At 38.4% G+C, this 19,020-nt stretch overlaps 1 protein-coding gene across 1 annotated transcript in view; it reads left to right on the forward strand.

Annotated features, from left to right (window-relative positions):
• The window catches only part of CILP2 (cartilage intermediate layer protein 2), a 74,519-nt gene that overhangs the window by 30,073 nt on the left and 25,426 nt on the right, over positions 1 to 19,020 (forward strand). Inside the window, exons 2-5 of the mRNA XM_053702927.1 lie at positions 2,239 to 2,337; positions 4,940 to 5,209; positions 6,162 to 6,344; positions 14,913 to 15,074. Coding sequence (XP_053558902.1) covers positions 2,239 to 2,337; positions 4,940 to 5,209; positions 6,162 to 6,344; positions 14,913 to 15,074 — 714 coding nt within the window. The remainder of the gene's footprint in view (positions 1 to 2,238; positions 2,338 to 4,939; positions 5,210 to 6,161; positions 6,345 to 14,912; positions 15,075 to 19,020) is intronic.

Genomic DNA, 19,020 nt, shown 5'->3' on the forward strand with positions numbered 1-19,020 from the left:
AAATTATTTTATTTGTATAGTACTAGCTGGTTTTCCCACCATAATGTGTTAATTGTCTAACTATATTTTTAGATACAATGTACTCGTAACATATAAATTTATGCTTGTTATTTTATATATATTGGAATGTGATATTGATGCACCTGATTGAATGGCCTATAGGTTACTAATATGCCGCTAAATGTATAAGCGGTAGTATACCTTTAAATTTTGGGAATGAGTGGTGAGCCGAATAAAAGGTGTAATCAGACAGCTGTGAGTATCCCTGACGAAGTGCTGTTTAGCAGCAGGAAACGCGTTGGATGTAGCTGATGTGTGTGGAGTGGTGGAACCTTTGTTTTCCTTGATGTGACAATAAATACACAGTTGATGATTCAGCTCGGTCTATGATTGCTTATTTTTCGCCATTGTGGTATTGCTGGATTCCTTTTGATGTGTGAGATACACCGCAGAGATTTCTAAGCTACAGGTTCTGTACTGGATAACGGCTATCTGGTGAGAAGGAGGAGTGCCTGAACACTTTCCAACATCCCGCATAGTGGGGCCGGATAACCGTGAGTAACCTGGGTTGATGTTTTTACAATCACACAAAGTTAGTTCGATACCACCAATATATTTTCATGCTATCTACTTGTGATACAATATAATATACTGGAACACTGGAATTTTTGGAGGTTATCTGAACATATATATACCTACAAAGGAGAAACATAATACCTAACAGTGTATATGTAAAACTCACCCAGCTGAATATATATACAGCTAAGACTCTATGTGTACCTGGAAACAAGAGTGTCATAAGTAAGAACTTTGTAACAATTTAATTCCTGCAATTAATCATGTTGTGGCAACAATACATGTGAGATTATAAACCCATTTGTAAAACAACAGACTGTTTGAGTTGCACACAGCTAAAAGGTTAAGTGATTACATTTCTTATGGCTCATATACACAGTTTTGCAACAGTGTGTCTCTGCTATATATATATATATATATATATATATATATATATATATATATATATATATATATATATATATATATATATACACACACACACTGTACTGCCATGCCTCCTACAAACTATACGTGACATATTGACATTCATTCACAATCATAATGATTGTCTGTGAATGAATGTCAATATGTCATGGTTGTAAATGATGCCTGATGAGCCTGTCACATACCTCCCAATATTTCAAAATTTGAAATAGGGACACCCCCACACTGGGAAAAGTCCACCCCCCCTACCCCCCGCAAACTGGGAAAAATCTGTGGAGCACAAGATTATATGTGGAGCATGGTATGCTGTTCTGGAGGAGGAGCAAAGCTGCGCCAGCATGCATGAGGGATTGAAGTGTTGCGTGGTGCTGCGTGTAGAGCCGGCACTAGGCACGTGTTGTGGGGGTTCCTTCCAAGTGTGAACACGGGTCGGGGAGGCGAGCTGCCTCTGCAGTTATCCTCAGTCATCATCTCACTCAAAATAAAAAAACAGCCCAGAGTAAAAAAACAAGCAAAATTTAAAAAATATGCCACACTGTTGTCAGTCTGCCGCGGCACACCTGAGGATCTCTCACGGCACACTAGTGTGCCACGGCACACTGGTTGAAAAACACTGCTCTAGAACAAAGTGACACACAATAGATTTTATCAGTCTACTTCATCCAAGGTTTTTTCTTTCTTAGAATCCCTGTAACCTAGTACATTTGACTTCATGTTTCTATACATCTGATAATTACAAATTTCTCTGCTTTGCAGTGGACACTTTTCATTTCCAGTTTATGGCTGTTCCCTTTGGGTTGCTTCTTGCCAACTGCTCCAGTAATATTTTCCATGATTTAAGCATGTCATCTAGTAAAGATTAGCTCACAGGTTATGTAAGTAGCAACGTATCTGGATGACATGTTGGTCAAAAGTCATCAGATGAGCAGGTAATTTGTCACACATTGAGGTGATTAAGGTGCTTTAGGTTTTTAGATGAATAAACCAATTATTCCAAAAAGATCTCTGGCACCATCAAACCAAGCTAGTTTTCTAGAAATTATTCAGGATACTTTTAGCAAGAGTACTTCTTCCATATATAAATATGTTATATAAGATAATGCAAAAGGTCACTGATATAAAAAACAGACGTGTAATAGTGAAGAGTATCCTAGCAAATTATGATTTAGACTTCATGCTTATTTTGCTGAATGTCAAAAAATGGGCAAGTATTTAACATTTTCTATTTTATTACAGTTGGAGCACAAAGGAAAAATGTGACAAAACCGCACAACCTTATGGGACAAGATGCTACTAGAAAGAGCTTAAAAACACTCTTAAATCTAGATTTAACAGGTTTGTCATCTTATTCTGTGTATTTGCCTGTTATCTGTATATCACTATTGTGCAGTGTGCTTCAAAACCAGTTTAGTCTCCTGTTACAAGTAAACACAATAAACGTTAACCAATATATTAAATTAATATTTTTAAAGGCCTCTGTAAATTTTACTCTAACATCCTAATTGGAGTTATTGTAAAATAAAATGTCTATACTGCATTCATTCATAGCAACAACATATATGCATTCATTTACTCAATGATAAAATGCTACTATTTGAACTGCAGGTGATTCTGCTGCTTTCTGCATATTTTATAATATACCACTCTTTTGCTGACTTAACTATACATATTGTTGAAATTGGATTATGCTTGTGGTAACCCTGTTTTTATTTATTTTTTTACAATCTAAAATATTTTTACAAGATTTTTCTACAGTGAGTTATAAAGACTGTCATCCTAGGAGCAGCCTGAACTTGGATCTTAGGAAGAATATTTAACTGCCTTAACATTGGATCAATATCCATATTTCTGAATATTTTATTTATATATTTAGAATGTAGATGCTTAGAGGCATATTTAACAAATGTCTGTTGGACCTGATCTGACAGTGCGGATCAGGTCCGACAGACATCGCTGAATACGGAGAGCAATACGCTCTCCGTATTCAGCATTGCACCAGCAGAGCAGGCGGAGCAGAGCAGACGGACAGGGTTATGGAGCAGCGGTCTTTAGACCGCTGCTTCATAACAGGTGTTTCTGGCGAGCCTGCAGGCTCGCCAGAAACACGGGGCCTCAAGCTCCGTACAGAGCTTGATAGCTAGGCCCCCCTTAGTGTTTGGTTTGTTCTTATGTGATATTACTATAAGGTTTGATTTTGATTTTTAGACCAGAGGCAGCTCTAGAGTTGGTGAGGCCTTAGGCAGAATTCATATGTGAGTCTTCTTTTATGTTTAATTTTTATTACCTATCAAGTACTGTATACCTGGTTGTGTACAATACTTTTCTTTAATTTTTAGATAATAATTCATGTTTTGGTCTTCCATTGTAACTTATTTCTCAAAAATAATGAAAAAGAGAAAGGAGAGAGAAAGAAAGGAAATAGATAGAGAGAAAAAGAGGAGAGAGAAGAGAGTGTTAAGAAGAGGGAAAAAAAACAGTGGAAAGAGAATAAAGAAAATGGTTATAGAAGGAAAAGATTGAATAGAGAGTGGATAGAGAAGGGAGAGAGAGAGTGTGAGAGACAAAGAGGAGAGATAGCAGGGAAAAGAAAAGTAAGAGCAAGGACAGCAAGAGACAGAGTAGAGTCTAGAGGAGAGAATGCAGAGAGTAGAAAGAAAAATAAAAGAAGAGAGGGGGAGAGAGGGAATGAGAAATAGTCAGAAGAGAAAATGGAGTGAGAGATGAGAGAAGAGGAAGGAGGAAGAGAGAGGATTGAGAATGGGAGAAAGGTGAGTGGGAGATTGAAACGAGAGGAGGGGGAGAGAGATTGAGAACAGAGAAGAAAGAGAAGAGATTAGAAGTAGTAAGAGAATGTAGAGGGAAGAAAGTGAAGTTAGTAAAAAAGATAAGAAAAAGAGTGGAGAGAGAGAGAGACAAAGGAGGGGCAATAGAGGAAAGAGAGAAGAAGGAAAGAAAGAAAAGAGGGGAGTGAGAGAGAAAAGAATAAATAAAGAAGAGGATGAGAGGGGAGAATGTGAGAGAAGGAAGAGAGAAAATATAAGAAATGTTAATAGCAGCGTATCACCTCTGGTTGCAAGGGTTAAAATGCTTAAAATACAGCCCCTCTTTACCTTTTACATGTCTATTGCTGCCTATGTCTGCCTGCTAAATATGCGTAATCTGACAGAACCACATAGGGGCAGGCAAAAGGTGGAGGGAAGTGAAGAGTCTACACTTGACAGCCAGAGAACTTGCAGTTGTGTAAGAGGCTATGAGGGTTAGAATATCCAGCTGTTCCAGGAGAAGATTTATAGGCAGGGCTACTATACTAACAGTAATATCCCAAAGCAATACAAAATAAATAAAAAAAGCACATTTATTTATGCCCCTCTGTGAGACCCCATCATGAGTGAGGCCTTAGGTGGTTGCCTTTTTGGACTAACACTAGGGCCGCTTATTTTGATACGACCCTACATTATGTATTTACTTAGAAATAACACACAGAAAGTATGATGGGGTGTAAATGCTGAAGCTCAAATGTATTAAACATTTGTCAACATTAAACACATTAACCACAAATATAACTTCTACTTTCCAAAAGTGCTTGCTCCCCAAAACATCATGTGCCTTCCACTGGCTATGAGTCAGCCACACCCACCAGGGATGATTCTCTCCCCATACACAGGGAGGTACCAGCTTGACCTGAATTTAAAGTCACGCCCAATGGTAGAACCTCACCACCGCTGCAACAGCCAATCAATAAGAGTGGAAGGGATTCTCCATTTTCCTGCTCAATAAATTCTGACAGCTTCCGCTCCCACCATCCTATTTAAAGGCTCCCTTCCTTCACACTTCCCCTTTCAGCCACCACTTCCACTTTGTTGCTACCCCTTCACACTATTTCTTTATTTTTGGGGTTTAATTTGCCAACACTCTTGCTTGTGTACTACACTTTCAGGTGCAACTGAGTGGACATCGTGGTTTAATGTCGACCACCCAGGTGGAGAAGGTGACTATGAGACCATAGAAGCTGTTCGATTTTATTATCGTGATCGCTTGTGTGCAAGGCCGATTGCCATTGAGGCAAGAACAACTGAATGGGTAGCCCCAGAGGACACAAAGGAGATTGTTCATTCCAGCCCAGAGAAAGGCTTTTGGTGCATTAACAGGGAGCAGAAGGGTGGGAGAACCTGTTCAAACTACCATGTCAGATTTCAGTGCCCACTGGGTAAGTGATGTCTGTAATAACAGTGATGCAGAGTCAGAGCTTAGATTTGGTTTAAATGAAATGCTATTTTGAATTTTAAGTTGTATTTGTATGTGGCTCAGTCATAGGCAAATAAAGGAAAATGCATTAAAACAAAGTTAAATAACTTAAAGACATGGCAGTCAAAATTAAACTTGCATGGTTCAGATAGCACATGCAATTTTAAGAGAATTTGTGATGAGTATGCTGTGCAGTTAATAATATGAGTATCTATACACAGATAATAACCACATAGGCACACATCTATGTATAGACTGGCTTCTTTATGCCCACCCACACCTGGGCCCTGGTGCCACTGTACCTGCTGGACCTGATTATTAGAAATATATTTCAACACCATTACAAAACTGATTATAAAGTTATTTCTCATTTTAAATACTACCCCATCCCCCATTCCAAGCTTTTTCCATTGGATACAGGGGTAAGGTACATACACAGTCAATCTGCCCAGTATCTGTGATGGATCTTATAATTTGCATCACTGAAAATGTTTGATCTTTCTATCTGTATTGCACAATTACCAAAACAATACAGGAGCACGTTTTAAACTGCAGTTTAGCTAATTATTTTTGGAGTCCAAAGATCTTGTCAATGTTTTTTTATTGTCTTTGTTTTTTTGCACACCTACAACATATACTTCTATGTTATCTCTTCTTTACATCAGAGATTATAAATGTGTGTATATATTTCTCATTACACTATACATCTGCCATGAACATATAACATTTTGAAGATATTCTGGCAGTAAGATAGCTATAACTACAGTTGAAAATGGTTGACCATAGCAATAAGTGGGTAAATATTTATGAAGAGTGACAATGTTTTATTAATATATCTTGCATTATAATCACAGTGGTACATAGTGATATTGGACAAAACACAATTCTAGTATATGACTTACATAAAATTACAGATCAAGTGTATTGGGCCCATTGGTCAACATGGAGTTCCTGCTCTCAGACTGGCTGTGGATCTAGAGCGATACAGATCAGGCAGCGCTCCTGCATTAATGCCCAGCCTCTGGTTATTCACAACCTCCAAAAATGTGTAGGAGAGGCCACAGAGAGAAGGATTTGCAACTCGAGCCTATGCAAAGGTGAGCAACCTCGTATAGACACAGGTAAATTCTCAGTGCTATAAACCCTGAGATAAACATAGTCGACACAAGATTATTAGCTTTGTTGAGATCTTGCAATGTTAGTATAAAATGCTTTGTTTTTCAGTTGTTATCAATTAAAGGTGAATTTGTGTAGCAGGGTTAGCCTTGAAAAGACAGCAGATGCATTCAATTAAAGCCAATTAGGTGCATGTGTGTAGCAGGGTTAGCCTTGACGAGACAGCAGATACATTTCAAGTTCCACAACTTTTAGAGCTAAATTTCATGAAAAAGAGGGTAGAATTATTAATGAGAATATATTGCGTTTCATTACATAAAGCTAAACATTTTTTACACAAATCTCAAGTTGTTTACTGTCCCTTTAACTATTATAATAGTATAAAACTGCAGTGCTATATTTATAAAGGAACAAGACACCAGTAAAAAAAACTGTATCAAATGAAACTATATAAGAAGTAACAGATACAAAAATATAATACATTGAATTTATTGTTTAGGTCTTGTTGGATCCATATGTTTACATAATAAAAAAATGTATTTCTCCTTTACATTACCTCATATTCATTTACATTGTTTATTTAGTTAACCAATGTTCAATCTGCAAAATCTTTCATCAAACACAGACTTTTATATGGAACTAGTGTTTTGGATATTGCTAATTGACAAACATTAATATTAGTGTATGAGACAGGGGCAGGTGCACCACAACGTTGCTCTTCCTAATAAAAGCATAGCCTGCATACCGTGAGCCACCTTCTCCTTTTCTACATTGTATCCTGAGGCCTAAGATGGTTAGTCTCCTAGGTGTTTCACCGGACAGTTATGATTGACATTTGAAAACGAATTGGTTGTGCTTGTGAGGATCCCCTTATCTCCATATGAGACAGTAATATATATGGTACCTGTTTGCATTTACAAAGCCCACTCCCCTTTCAAATGAATATCTTGTTATTGCTCCAGTTTTGGTTTATGAGAACATGATCTTTAGCTGTCACAGTTCAACAGTGTTTCCTTGATTAAGTTATGCTTCTAGTCACTTGACCTCCTCTCTAAACCTTCAGATTCTTTATGTCTGCTGTAATAGGTTTCTCATTCCTCTGAATCTCAAGTCCTACTTGAGATGAGAGTATAGTGAACTCATGTGTGCTCTACAGTTCATTTAGTAAAATAGTGGGCCAGATTACGAGTGGAGCACAAAATTGTGCTTTCGTAAATGCGATATTTGTGACCCACTTGTAATACTAGCGAAAGCAATTGCGCGCTGGTATTTGAAGTGGCCTGCAATACGAACATGACATCACATTCACATTGCTAGAAAGCTATGCTCTTAATAGAGCGTGCTTCCGTAGGCTTCTATGGGACCCTTGTTCTCATGCTGTGAGACACGGCATGAGAACTAGTGCAGTGAAGGGGGTAAGTAGTGCAGGGATGGCAGAAGATTGTAAATATATATGACTATATAAATATATATTTTGTGATAATATGTGTATATAAATATATATGTATATAAGCATACACATATATATTTAATGGGAACACACAGTTCCCATAGACCGCAATGTAAAGGCACTTTTCAGTGCCGTCTTTTTTCTAACACCCCACACCCTCCAACTTTAGCCCCCAAAAACTGCCCAGTGTGGTTTTTTTATTAAAAAAAATTGCTACAATTGCTACAACTGTATTTTGAGGGCATTTGGGGCACATTTATAAAATTAACCAGATTTTATAAGTGATAATTGCTACCGCGAGATTGCGATAGCAATAACCAACCATTTGTAATGGCTGATTATTTATCGCACGCCAGCAAACGGGCAAATTTGCCATTTTCTGGCATGCAATAAATTAGCCCTCCACTTGTAATCTAGTTCATTATAAGGTTTTCATTGAGGCCCATTACCCAGAGGGTTATTCAGGTTCTTTTCATTCCACTTGTTATCCAGGCACTGAGGATTGTGGGGATTAAACACATTCCTTACCTACACAAAAATATGTATTAATACATAATACTTCATTTACAGGATAAGGTCTTTACACATCACTTTACGGCTCAAATTGTTAGAAAATATATGATATAGAGACAAATAATTTACAATAAGAGCACCTTATTTGCACTCACTTCTTAAATTAAGCCCTGATTATGGGCCAGATTACAAGTGGAGTTACGCTCGAGCGATAATCGTGATTTCCACTAGAATGATTACTGCATCCTCAGAGCTTTGGTTAACTGTTTTGCGAAACAAAAAAGTTGCACAAAACGCATCAAAAATACATTTCATAGTATAGTTACACTCATAATGACATCATCTAATAAAAAAAATAAAAATTTGCACAAAAAAGTTATAAGGGATCAAATAGGTGTTAGAAAAAAAGGTCAGAATAAGAGATACATACATATACATCATATCTGTCTGTATATGTGTACATATGTATTTTTATATTTATATGTGTATTTACAGACATATATACACATATAAACACATAAATACATATGTACACATATATAGACATATAAAGAAGGGAAATGGAGCCCGTTGTTGTTAAGTAGATGAAAACATGTAAAATCATATTTATGCAATATTCATTTTAACCCCTTAATGACCAAGGACGTGTCAGGCATGTCCTCATTTGGGTGTCAGTTAATGACCAAGGACGTGCCTGACACGTCCTCTGGGGTTTGAAGCGCTGGAAGCGCTATCGATATTGAGGCATCACTGCAATACCCTTTTTTACCCACCAATGTATAGAAGGCCACTCGTTCGTGGGTGGGAGCAGCAGCAGGGGGCGGGTGGATGGCCCATCCGTGGTGTATTTCCTTTTCCTTAAATTATGGTTTTTGCATGCGTCGGTTGCATTTGTATTATGAGTTGAAAGTAAACAGTTTTCGCTCCCAAGTGTAAAAAAGCTGAATTTACAATATCGCAAGGGATAACGTATTCCACCATAGAAGTCAATGGGGCAAAAACCCAATTCCCTCGCAAACACTATCACATATTTTCAAGTGTGCTAACCCGACATGGAAATATGAATATTTCACATTCCAATGTTCTTCACATAGCAGAATATGTTCTATTTATTCATAAATACATAGGTAGGATGAACAAATGAGGCCCCTTGAACAATAAGGTGATGGTTTAACCACCAAGTCAGAGAGAGTTGAATGTTGGGATTTAAGTATATCAGTTGTGATATCTGAGTATAATCCCTGCACCATTGGTGCAACATGCAAAGCTGTAGAGGTCTCATATGAAAACGAGCAAAAGGGATCGCGTCCGATGGTGCAATCATGAGACCTAAAACTTCCATGCACATAGCCACTGAAGGAAATGATAGAGACTGAAGGTTTAGACAAGCTGAAACCAATATCAAACATCTCTTTACTGTTAGGGATAGAGTCATGGACACTGAATTTATCTGGAAACAGTGGAGGCTCCTCCATTTGAGCACAATCGCACGTGCCCCCCTCAGAAGCCCAGAAGAAGCCCAGAAGATAGAAAGAAAAAACAGAAGAAAAAAAATATAATTTTTCCAATAGCCCCCTACTGTAAAAATTATATATTTTTTTTGTCCCCCAAAAAATTCAAACAGTTTGTTTAAGAAGGAAAAAAATTTATTTTTATTTTTTATTCTATCATTTATACACTAACCGCACGTGCGGTAGCTAGATATATGGCAGTGTGCTATGCGCATCTTAAATTTGCAGCCTGCGCAGCTCCCAGCCTCCCCATCCCTATACTTTGTGTATCGCACACTTCAGACTGTGCGATCTGTGGGAGGTGTTATTCACAGAGAAAGGCAGCAGCCAGTGACAAAGTAGAGCATCATCACGTGACTGTGAGTGATGACGCTTGGCTGAAGCTGTAACTTTTTTAAGGTGAGGGGCGGGAGCGCGCTCAAGTGTGCTGTGGAGAGCTGGGGGTATGAGCGCTCTGTCGGCAAATGCAGAAAGTGGAAGGAAGGAAGGAGGTAAGTCATGGCTGTGCTGTGGAATATGTGCTGCGTCCCCTTACTTGTTGTTGTTCTACTAAGTCTGTCTCTTCCTCCTACCTGACGGATCATTTCTGAGCCTGTCAGGGAAAGTGTTGTGATCATGTACTTAAATGTGGGACCCACCCGGTAAACACTTCACCCTTGACATTTGAATTACCAATACCTAATAGAAAAAAAGACTCCGTAACATGCTGAACACAATTTAACTCCCTGGCTGCCAGAAAGGACTGCAGTTTATTCCTAAGCAGTGTATTGCAGCCCTTTTTGGTAGCCATGGGGTTAAATTGTGAATCAGTGTTTTCCTATGCATGCTGCAGGGCAGGAGGTCATGAGGGAGAGGACAGCTCCAGTTTAAATTTACAACTCTGTCTTCTGCACGGCACTTGAAGCAGCAACTATGTGATAGAGGTCAGTCTGTGAGTTAGTTGCTAAAGTTTTATGCTCTAAAATACTTAATATACTGTATGTACTGTGGCACAAAGAAGGTTAGCTCAGCCTCAGCTCAGATTATTAATACACTACCACTGCTGTATGTTATGAACATTTAAATGAGCTGGACTGGAACTCAAGTTTAGAATAAGAAAAAGTCCCAAGAGTATTGTAAAAATAATATTACCATGCATGTGACTGTCCCTGCATATATAAGTGTATGTCTGCTTATATCTGTGTGTGCCTGTGTGCATGTGTTGGTGCCTATCTGTGTGTGTGTATCTCTGCATGAATGTATGTGTGTATCTCTGTGTATGTATAAGTTTGTGCATCTCTGTGTAACTATGTATGTATGTATGTGTGTATCTCTATGTATGTATGTCAGTGGATCCCCTTATAGTAGGTATAACAATGATACCTATATAAATTAAATGCCCCTTTACTTTAGTGTCAGACAGTGTGTGTATTAAACATTATTAAAAAGTGTATTCTGCTTGTCTCTGGGTGTATATATATATATATACTGGGTACTTGAGTCCTGTCACTGGGGCAGTATAAGGACATATATATATATATATATATATATATATATATATATATATATATATATATATATATATATATATATATATATTTATAAAGTCCTTATACTGCCCCAGTGACAGGACTCAAGTACCCAGTATATATATATATATATATATATATATATATATATATATATATATATATATATAGTAACTGCAGGGTGTATGTGTGTATGTGGTGCTCTTGTCTTTCAGGTTAGTTATGTACATACAACACACAGTAATACACATAACACACTGCCCTCACCTTGTACAAGAATGTGTTAAGGTAACTGGCATAGTGTGTGTGTGTGTATGTATGTATGTGTGTGTATGTATATATATATATATATATATATATATGTATATATATATATATATATACACATACACACACAATAAAATGGGCGGGGCCATCTGAGGGGCGGGGCTAGTGCTCCCCCATCTTCAAAAGTCACCAGCCGCCACTGTCTGGAAACCTAAAAAGGTGACTTTTGTCTGAGGAATCAAGAAACTCTTTGGTATATTGAGCCTCCAACCATGTCTTCGAAGAAACAACAGAAGTTGTTTTGTGTGAGATTCTGCTAAATGAAAAGATTGAACTAGTACCATGGGTAAAAAAAGAATCTTCCCAAGGGAGGTCTTATTCTAAATCCTTTTCAATACCCCTGATAAATTATATTCTGAATCCACTGATTTTGGACAGAGTCTGTCCAATCTCTTTGAAATAGCTTAGTCTGCCCCCTACCAGAAGAACTGGCTTGAGAGCCACACCTTCATGTAGGTTTAGGGGCAGGATTTGGTTAAGATTTTTACCTTGAAAAGAGAGAGATAATAATCTAGTTTTAGGCATCATGTCAGCATTCCAATATTTAAGCCATAAAGCTCTTCTAGTTAGAATAGCTAAAGACATGGATTTGACATTAATCTTCATAACATCAAATATCGCACCACAAATAAAATGATTTTCATGTTGAAGTAAAAGAATAATGTTAGATAATTCAGAATCTGAAGACAACTGCTGTGCTAAACTGTCCAACAAAAAAGTAAAAGCAGCAGCAACATCAGCCATAGATATAACATGTCTAAAAATATAGCCAGTATGTAAATATGCCCTTCTTAGATAAGATTCAAGCTTCCTATTTAAAGGATCCTTAAAAGAAGTACTGTCTTCCATAGGAATAGTAGTACATTTGGCAAGAGTGGAAATTGCCCCATCAACTTTAGGAACCCAAAGTTCTAAATTGGCTACATTTAAAGGATACAATTTCTTAAACCTAGAAGAAGGGTTAAAAGAGGTACCAGGCTTAGACCATAATCACATTAGAGATAGCACCTGAAATAGGAAATACTTCAGGAGTAATAACAGTGGTCTTAAATACAGAATGTAGACATTACTAGCTTTATCATCAGGAGGTTTAGAGTCCTCAATACCCAAGATAAACAAAACTTCCTTTAAGAAAGAACAAATATATTCTATCTTAAATAAAAAAGATTTGTATATATCTGCCTCTGATGTGGCATCCTCTGAATCAGAGGAAACCCCATCAGTAGAGGATAAATCAGTATGCTGAAGGTCAGAACTTAATTCACTAGGTTTAGGAAAATATTGCAAATTTGCAAAACCCTTTTACATTTATTTGAAGGCGGAATCGAAGTCATTGCCTTCTCTATAGCTGCAGCAATAACATCTTTAATTTCTGCAGGAATGCCATGTACATTAGACTGAGATGGGATGCATTTGCACTCATAGATATATTATCAGAATTTAACAATTTGTCAAAACAAGAGCCACATAATTGAGCTGAAGAATTTAGATCACCTTTTTTACAACAAACACACTAAGCTTTGGTAGATACGTGTTCAGGCAGCTCAAATCCTATGGTAACATCAGAGGCAGGTTCAGTTTAAGACATAAATGAAAAAAAAAAAAAATGAAAAAATAAATTAATTTTACAAATTTGTATCTATGCTCCTATATATGATATATATAACAGGTTTGAGAGAATGGGAAAAAGAGCAAATATTTATAAAAAAGAAAACTGATTCATAAAACAATGCTGCATGAAAGCTCTCTAAGCATTTTCTGAGAGCACTGAATGAGCTGGGGGTAGAGCTTATAACGGCAAATTTGCACAAAATTATGATGTCATAAAAAGCATCTTGTTGCTCTTGTTGCAAGGCCAAAAAAACCAAAAACAAGTAAGAATTCAGTTTGTATACACTAAAAAACAAAATTTACCTAAATAAAGCATAGTGGATACTTCTATTATACTGCATAAACATGTGATTATCAACATTCCGTGAGACTAATATAATACTTAGCATCCTAATTTATAAATAAATTACTAGCTCCAAAAAACACCCTGTATGTTTCACAGACTCTACCAACCTTGACAAATATTTAGCCACCGAATAAAGTTGCTAAAAAAGAGCACTAAATTACTGACTCAAGGCATGTATACAAACAATAGGTAACAACTTTACTTAAAAAGTGCCCAATCCATAGCTGAGAGTGTCTTATATAATAAAAGTATATACTTACTGTGTAAGACACCCATCACATATATATAGCAGACAGCCAAACCAGTACTGAAACATATCAGCAGAGGTAATGGTACAAGAGTATAATGTCAATCTATAAAGGGAGGCAGCAGATTAATCCCTTTGACCGATTTACAGAGAGCCTTAAGAAAAGCTTTCCCATAGGTGAAAACATGGTATTATCAGGCATTACTCCCTTCACATCCCTCAGACAAACACTGCACTTAGAGAGGAACTGGGCCTCAATATGCTTAGAAGCACTGTTCACTGAAGAAATCAAGCACATCATGCTTCACCATCTCCTAAGGGAGTTTGAAAAACTGAGGCATGAGTGAGGTGGGAGGTGTATTTATAGACATTTGAGGTTTGGGAAACTTTGCCCCCTCCTGGTAGGAATGTATATCCCATCAGTAACTAGCGTGTGGACTCTCGCCACCTATATGAAAGAAAGCTTACTTATAGCACAGTTAAAGGGACATTAAAGGGACATAAAGCCCACATTTCTCTTTCATGATTTAGAAAGAACATGTAATTTGAAACAACTTTCTAATTTACATCTATTATCTTATTTGCTTAATTCTCGTGATATCCTTTGCTGAAAAGCATATCTAGTAGTTGCTGATTAGTGGCTGCACATAGATGCCTCATGTGATTGGCTCACCCATATGCATTGCTATTTCTTCAACAAAGGATATCTAAAGAATGAAGCAAATTAGATAGAAGTAAAATGGAATATTGATTAAAATTGTATCCTCTACCTGAATCATGATAGAAAATGTTTGGGTTTAGTGTCCCTTTAACGTTCGAGCTGAAGCGTTAAAAAATGCTCCACTTTTAATCTGGCCCAATATGAGAAAAACACATTAGAATATATATGATTCTTGCATTTTTAAATGTATGATTTAAAACATTCTACAGCTAGTAGACTATGCTGGTGAGACACACATGGGATATTTTCATGTAGAAATTGAATATATAGGCCCTATCTGTTATGAGTTAATTTTTGTATTTTTCTCTACCCAAGGTAAAGTGGAAGGCAAATGGTCTAACTGGGGCTCTTGGAGCACTTGCACCAAAACCTGTGGCGGTGGAAAGAAGGTTAGGAGCAGAATCTGTATCAGCAAACACGTTCCTTGTTCAGGAAGTCCATTCCAAGCTCAGAAGTGTGGAAGTGCATCATGTGAAGGTACAAATCATGCTTGGAAATGGTCACTTTTTTGACTAAAAATTGAAGGTCTAGTGAACACCCAGGTAATATCTAGATAAGGGGCACGATCCGATAAAGATTGTAGTTTGCGATGCAAGCGAGGGAACCCCCGCCGCCCGCAGTTTCAGCTCGCAACTCGAGCTATCCTATATACGGCGCCGTCAGAGGCTAAAGTGCCATAAGTCTCACAAACCAGCGATGTCCAGAAATCTGCGTAAGTACAAATTTCTGGAGTCGCCAGTGACTTACGGCACTTTAGAAACTGCCGGCGCCTACAAAACCTGACTAAAGTTATAAAATCACCCGTACTGTCTAACACGCCTCCCAAACATAGCCGACACGTCTAACCCTCTATCTGCTATCCCCCCTCACTATCCTAACAATAAAATATGTATTAACCCCTAAACCGCCGCTCCTGGACCCCGCCGCCAGCTATATTAAATCTATAACCCCCTAATGTGAGCCCCTACCCCGCCGCCATCTATCTTACCTACCCCCTAAAGTGAGCCCCCTACCCCGCCGCCATCTATCTTACCTACCCCCTAAAGTGACCCCCCTACCCCGCCGCCATCTATCTTACCTACCCCCTAAAGTGAGCCCCCTACCCCGCCGCCATCTATCTTACCTACCCCCTAAAGTGAGCCCCCTACCCCGCCGCCATCTATTTTACCTACCCCCTAAAGTGAGCCCCCTACCCCGCCACCATCTATCTTACCTACCCCCTAAAGTGAGCCCCCTACCCCGCCGCCATCTATCTTACCTACCCCCTAAAGTGAGCCCCCTACCCCGCCGCCATCTATCTTACCTACCCCCTAAAGTGAGCCCCTACTCCGCCGCCATCTATCTTACCTACCCCCTAAAGTGAGCCCCCTACCCCGCCGCCATCTATCTTACCTACCCCCTAAAGTGAGCCCCTACCCCGCCGCCATCTATCTTACCTACCCCCTAAAGTGAGCCCCCTACCCCGCCGCCATCTATCTTACCTACCCCCTAAAGTGAGCCCCCTACCCCGCCGCCATCTATCTTACCTACCGCCTAAAGTGAGTCCCTACCCCGCCGCCATCTATCTTACCTACCCCTAATGTGAGCCCCTACCTCGCCACCATCTATCTTACCTACCCCCTAAAGTGAGCCCCCTACCCCGCCGCCATCTATCTTACCTACCCCCTAAAGTGAGCCCCCTACCCTGCCGCCATCTATCTTACCAACCCCCTAAAGTGAGCCCCTACCCCGCCGCCATCTATTTTAAAAATATTAACCCCTAATTTAATCCCCCTACACCGCCGCCAGCTATATTAACTATATTAACCCTAATTATATTAGGGTTAATATAGTTAATATAGTTATTATATTATATATATATATATATATATATATATATATATATATATATATATATATATATATATATATATATATAAAGTATAATAACCATATCTAACTCTAACATCCCTAACTAAATTCTTATTAAAATAAATCTAATTAATATTAATATTATTAATTAAAATATTCCTATTTAAATCTAAATACTTACCTATAAAATAAACCCTAAGATAGCTACAATGTAATTAATAATTACATTGTAGCTATTTTAGGGTTTATATTTATTTTACAGGTAACTTGGTATTTATTTTAACTAGGTACAATAGCTATTAAATAGTTAATAACTATTTAATAGCTACCTAGTTAAAATAATTACCAATTGACCTGTAAAATAAATCCTAACCTAAATTACAAATAAACCTACACTATCACTAAATTAAATAAACTACAAATATCTAAACTAAAATACAATAAAATAATCTAAACTAAATTACAAAAAAACAAACACTAAATTACAAAAAATAAAAAAAAGATTACAAGATTTTTAAGCTAATTACACCTATTCTAAGCCCCCTAATAAAATAATAAAGCCCCCCAAAATAAAAAAAATTCCCTACCCTATTATAAATTAAAAAAGTTCAAAGCTCTTTTACCTTACCAGCCCTTAAAAGGGCCTTTTGCGGGGCATGCCCCAAAGAATTCTGCTCTTTTGCCTGTAAAAGAAAAACACAGTACCACCCCCCAACATTACAACCCACCACCCACATACCCCTATTATAAACCCACCCAAACCCCCCTTAAAAAACCTAACACTACCCCCCTGAAGATCTCCCTACCTTGTCTTCACCCAGCCGGGCCAAACTCTTCATCCCATCCGGGCGATGTCCAATCAAGCGGCAGTGAAGTCTTCTTCCATACAGGGCGATGTCTTCAATCAAGCGGCAGTGAAGTCTTCTTCCATCCGGCGATGTCTTCAATCAAGCGGCAGTGAAGTCTTCTTCCATCCGGCGATGTCTTCTTCCATCCGGCGATGTCTTCAAGCAAAGCGGCATCTTCAATCTTCTTTCTTCGCTCCTCCGCCACGGAGCATCCATCTGGCACAACGACTTCCAGATGAATGAGGTACCTTTAAATGGCGTCATCCAAGATGGCGTCCGTCGAATTCCGATTGGCTGATAGGATTCTATCAGCCAATCGGAATTAAGGTAGAAAAATCTGATTGGCTGATTGAATCAGCCAATCAGATTCAAGTTCAATCCGATTGGCTGATTGGTTCAGCCAATATAATTAGGGTTAATATAGTTAATATAGCTGGCGGCGGTGTAGGGGGCTCACTTTAGGGGGTAGGTAAGATAGATGGCGGCGGGGTAGGGGCTCACTTTAGGGGGTAGGTAAGGTAGATGGCGGCGGGGTAGGGGGCTCACTTTAGGGGGTAGGTAAGATAGATGGCGGTGGGGTAGGGGCTCACTTTAGGGGGTAGGTAAGATAGATGGCGGCGGTGTAGGGGACTCACATTAGGGGGTATGTAATGTAGCTGGCGACGGTGTAGGGGGATCACATTAGGGGGTTATACTTTTATTGTAGGTGGCAGCGGGGTCCGTGTGTGGCGGTTTAGGGGTTAAATACTTTATTAGGGATTGCGGCGGGGGATCGCGGTTGACAGGTAGATAGACATTTAGCAGGTAGTTTAGGGAGTTACGGGGCTCCAATAGACAGCGTAAGGCTTACTACGGCTGCATTTTGTGGCGAGGTGAAAATGGAGTAAGATTTCTCCATTTTCGCCACGTAAGTCCTTACGCTGTATATTGGATACCAAACTGCGCTGGTTTGGTATACCTGCCTATGGCCCAAAAAACTACGGGCGAAGGCAGAAATATACGAGCGTAACTTCTAGGTTACGCCGTATATAGGATACCAAACAAGCGCAAATTTCAGCGTCGCCGGCTTTTGCGGGCGACGATGCATATCGGATCGGGCCCAAGATCTTAGAGATTTAATAGACACAAAAACCCTCATAAAAAGTACCCAATTTAAAATAAGAATGTTTTTTTGTCATTTGATCTTTACATATCTTCTACAGATTTTTTTTTTTTTTGCTGACAAAAAACCCTGGTTTTCTTTCACGACAGTGTAAGAAAGAAAAACAATCAAATTATGAAATCACACTATTTGTAGATGTAGGTGTCCTGAAGTGAGTTTTCCTGTTGATTCCGTTATCTGTTATATATTTCACATAGTAATCACATTTACATATATTTATGTGCCTATATATATATATATATATATATATATATATATATATATATATATATATATATATATATATAAAAACGTGTACCCCGTTGACTGTATGCAGCCTCTCTAATAGAGATGAACAGAGCTTTAATGAATCAATACCAGGTGCCTTAATAGCCCTTTCATGGACTTAACAAGTGCCTTGAGTTGCTGAATTCGATAAGCTAACCTAAGTTTGAAAAGTGAGCCGAAAACCTATTGTGGTAGCTGAACATTTTTCAGCTCAATAGGGTAAATAGGATTTTTTTTCTAGCAATTGGTCTATTCTATTGTGATCACACCAAATTGAAATGTAGCCTTTTTGCCC

This window comes from Bombina bombina, chromosome 2 (assembly GCF_027579735.1).
Source record: "Bombina bombina isolate aBomBom1 chromosome 2, aBomBom1.pri, whole genome shotgun sequence".
In the NCBI taxonomy this organism is placed as follows: Eukaryota; Metazoa; Chordata; class Amphibia; order Anura; family Bombinatoridae; genus Bombina; species Bombina bombina.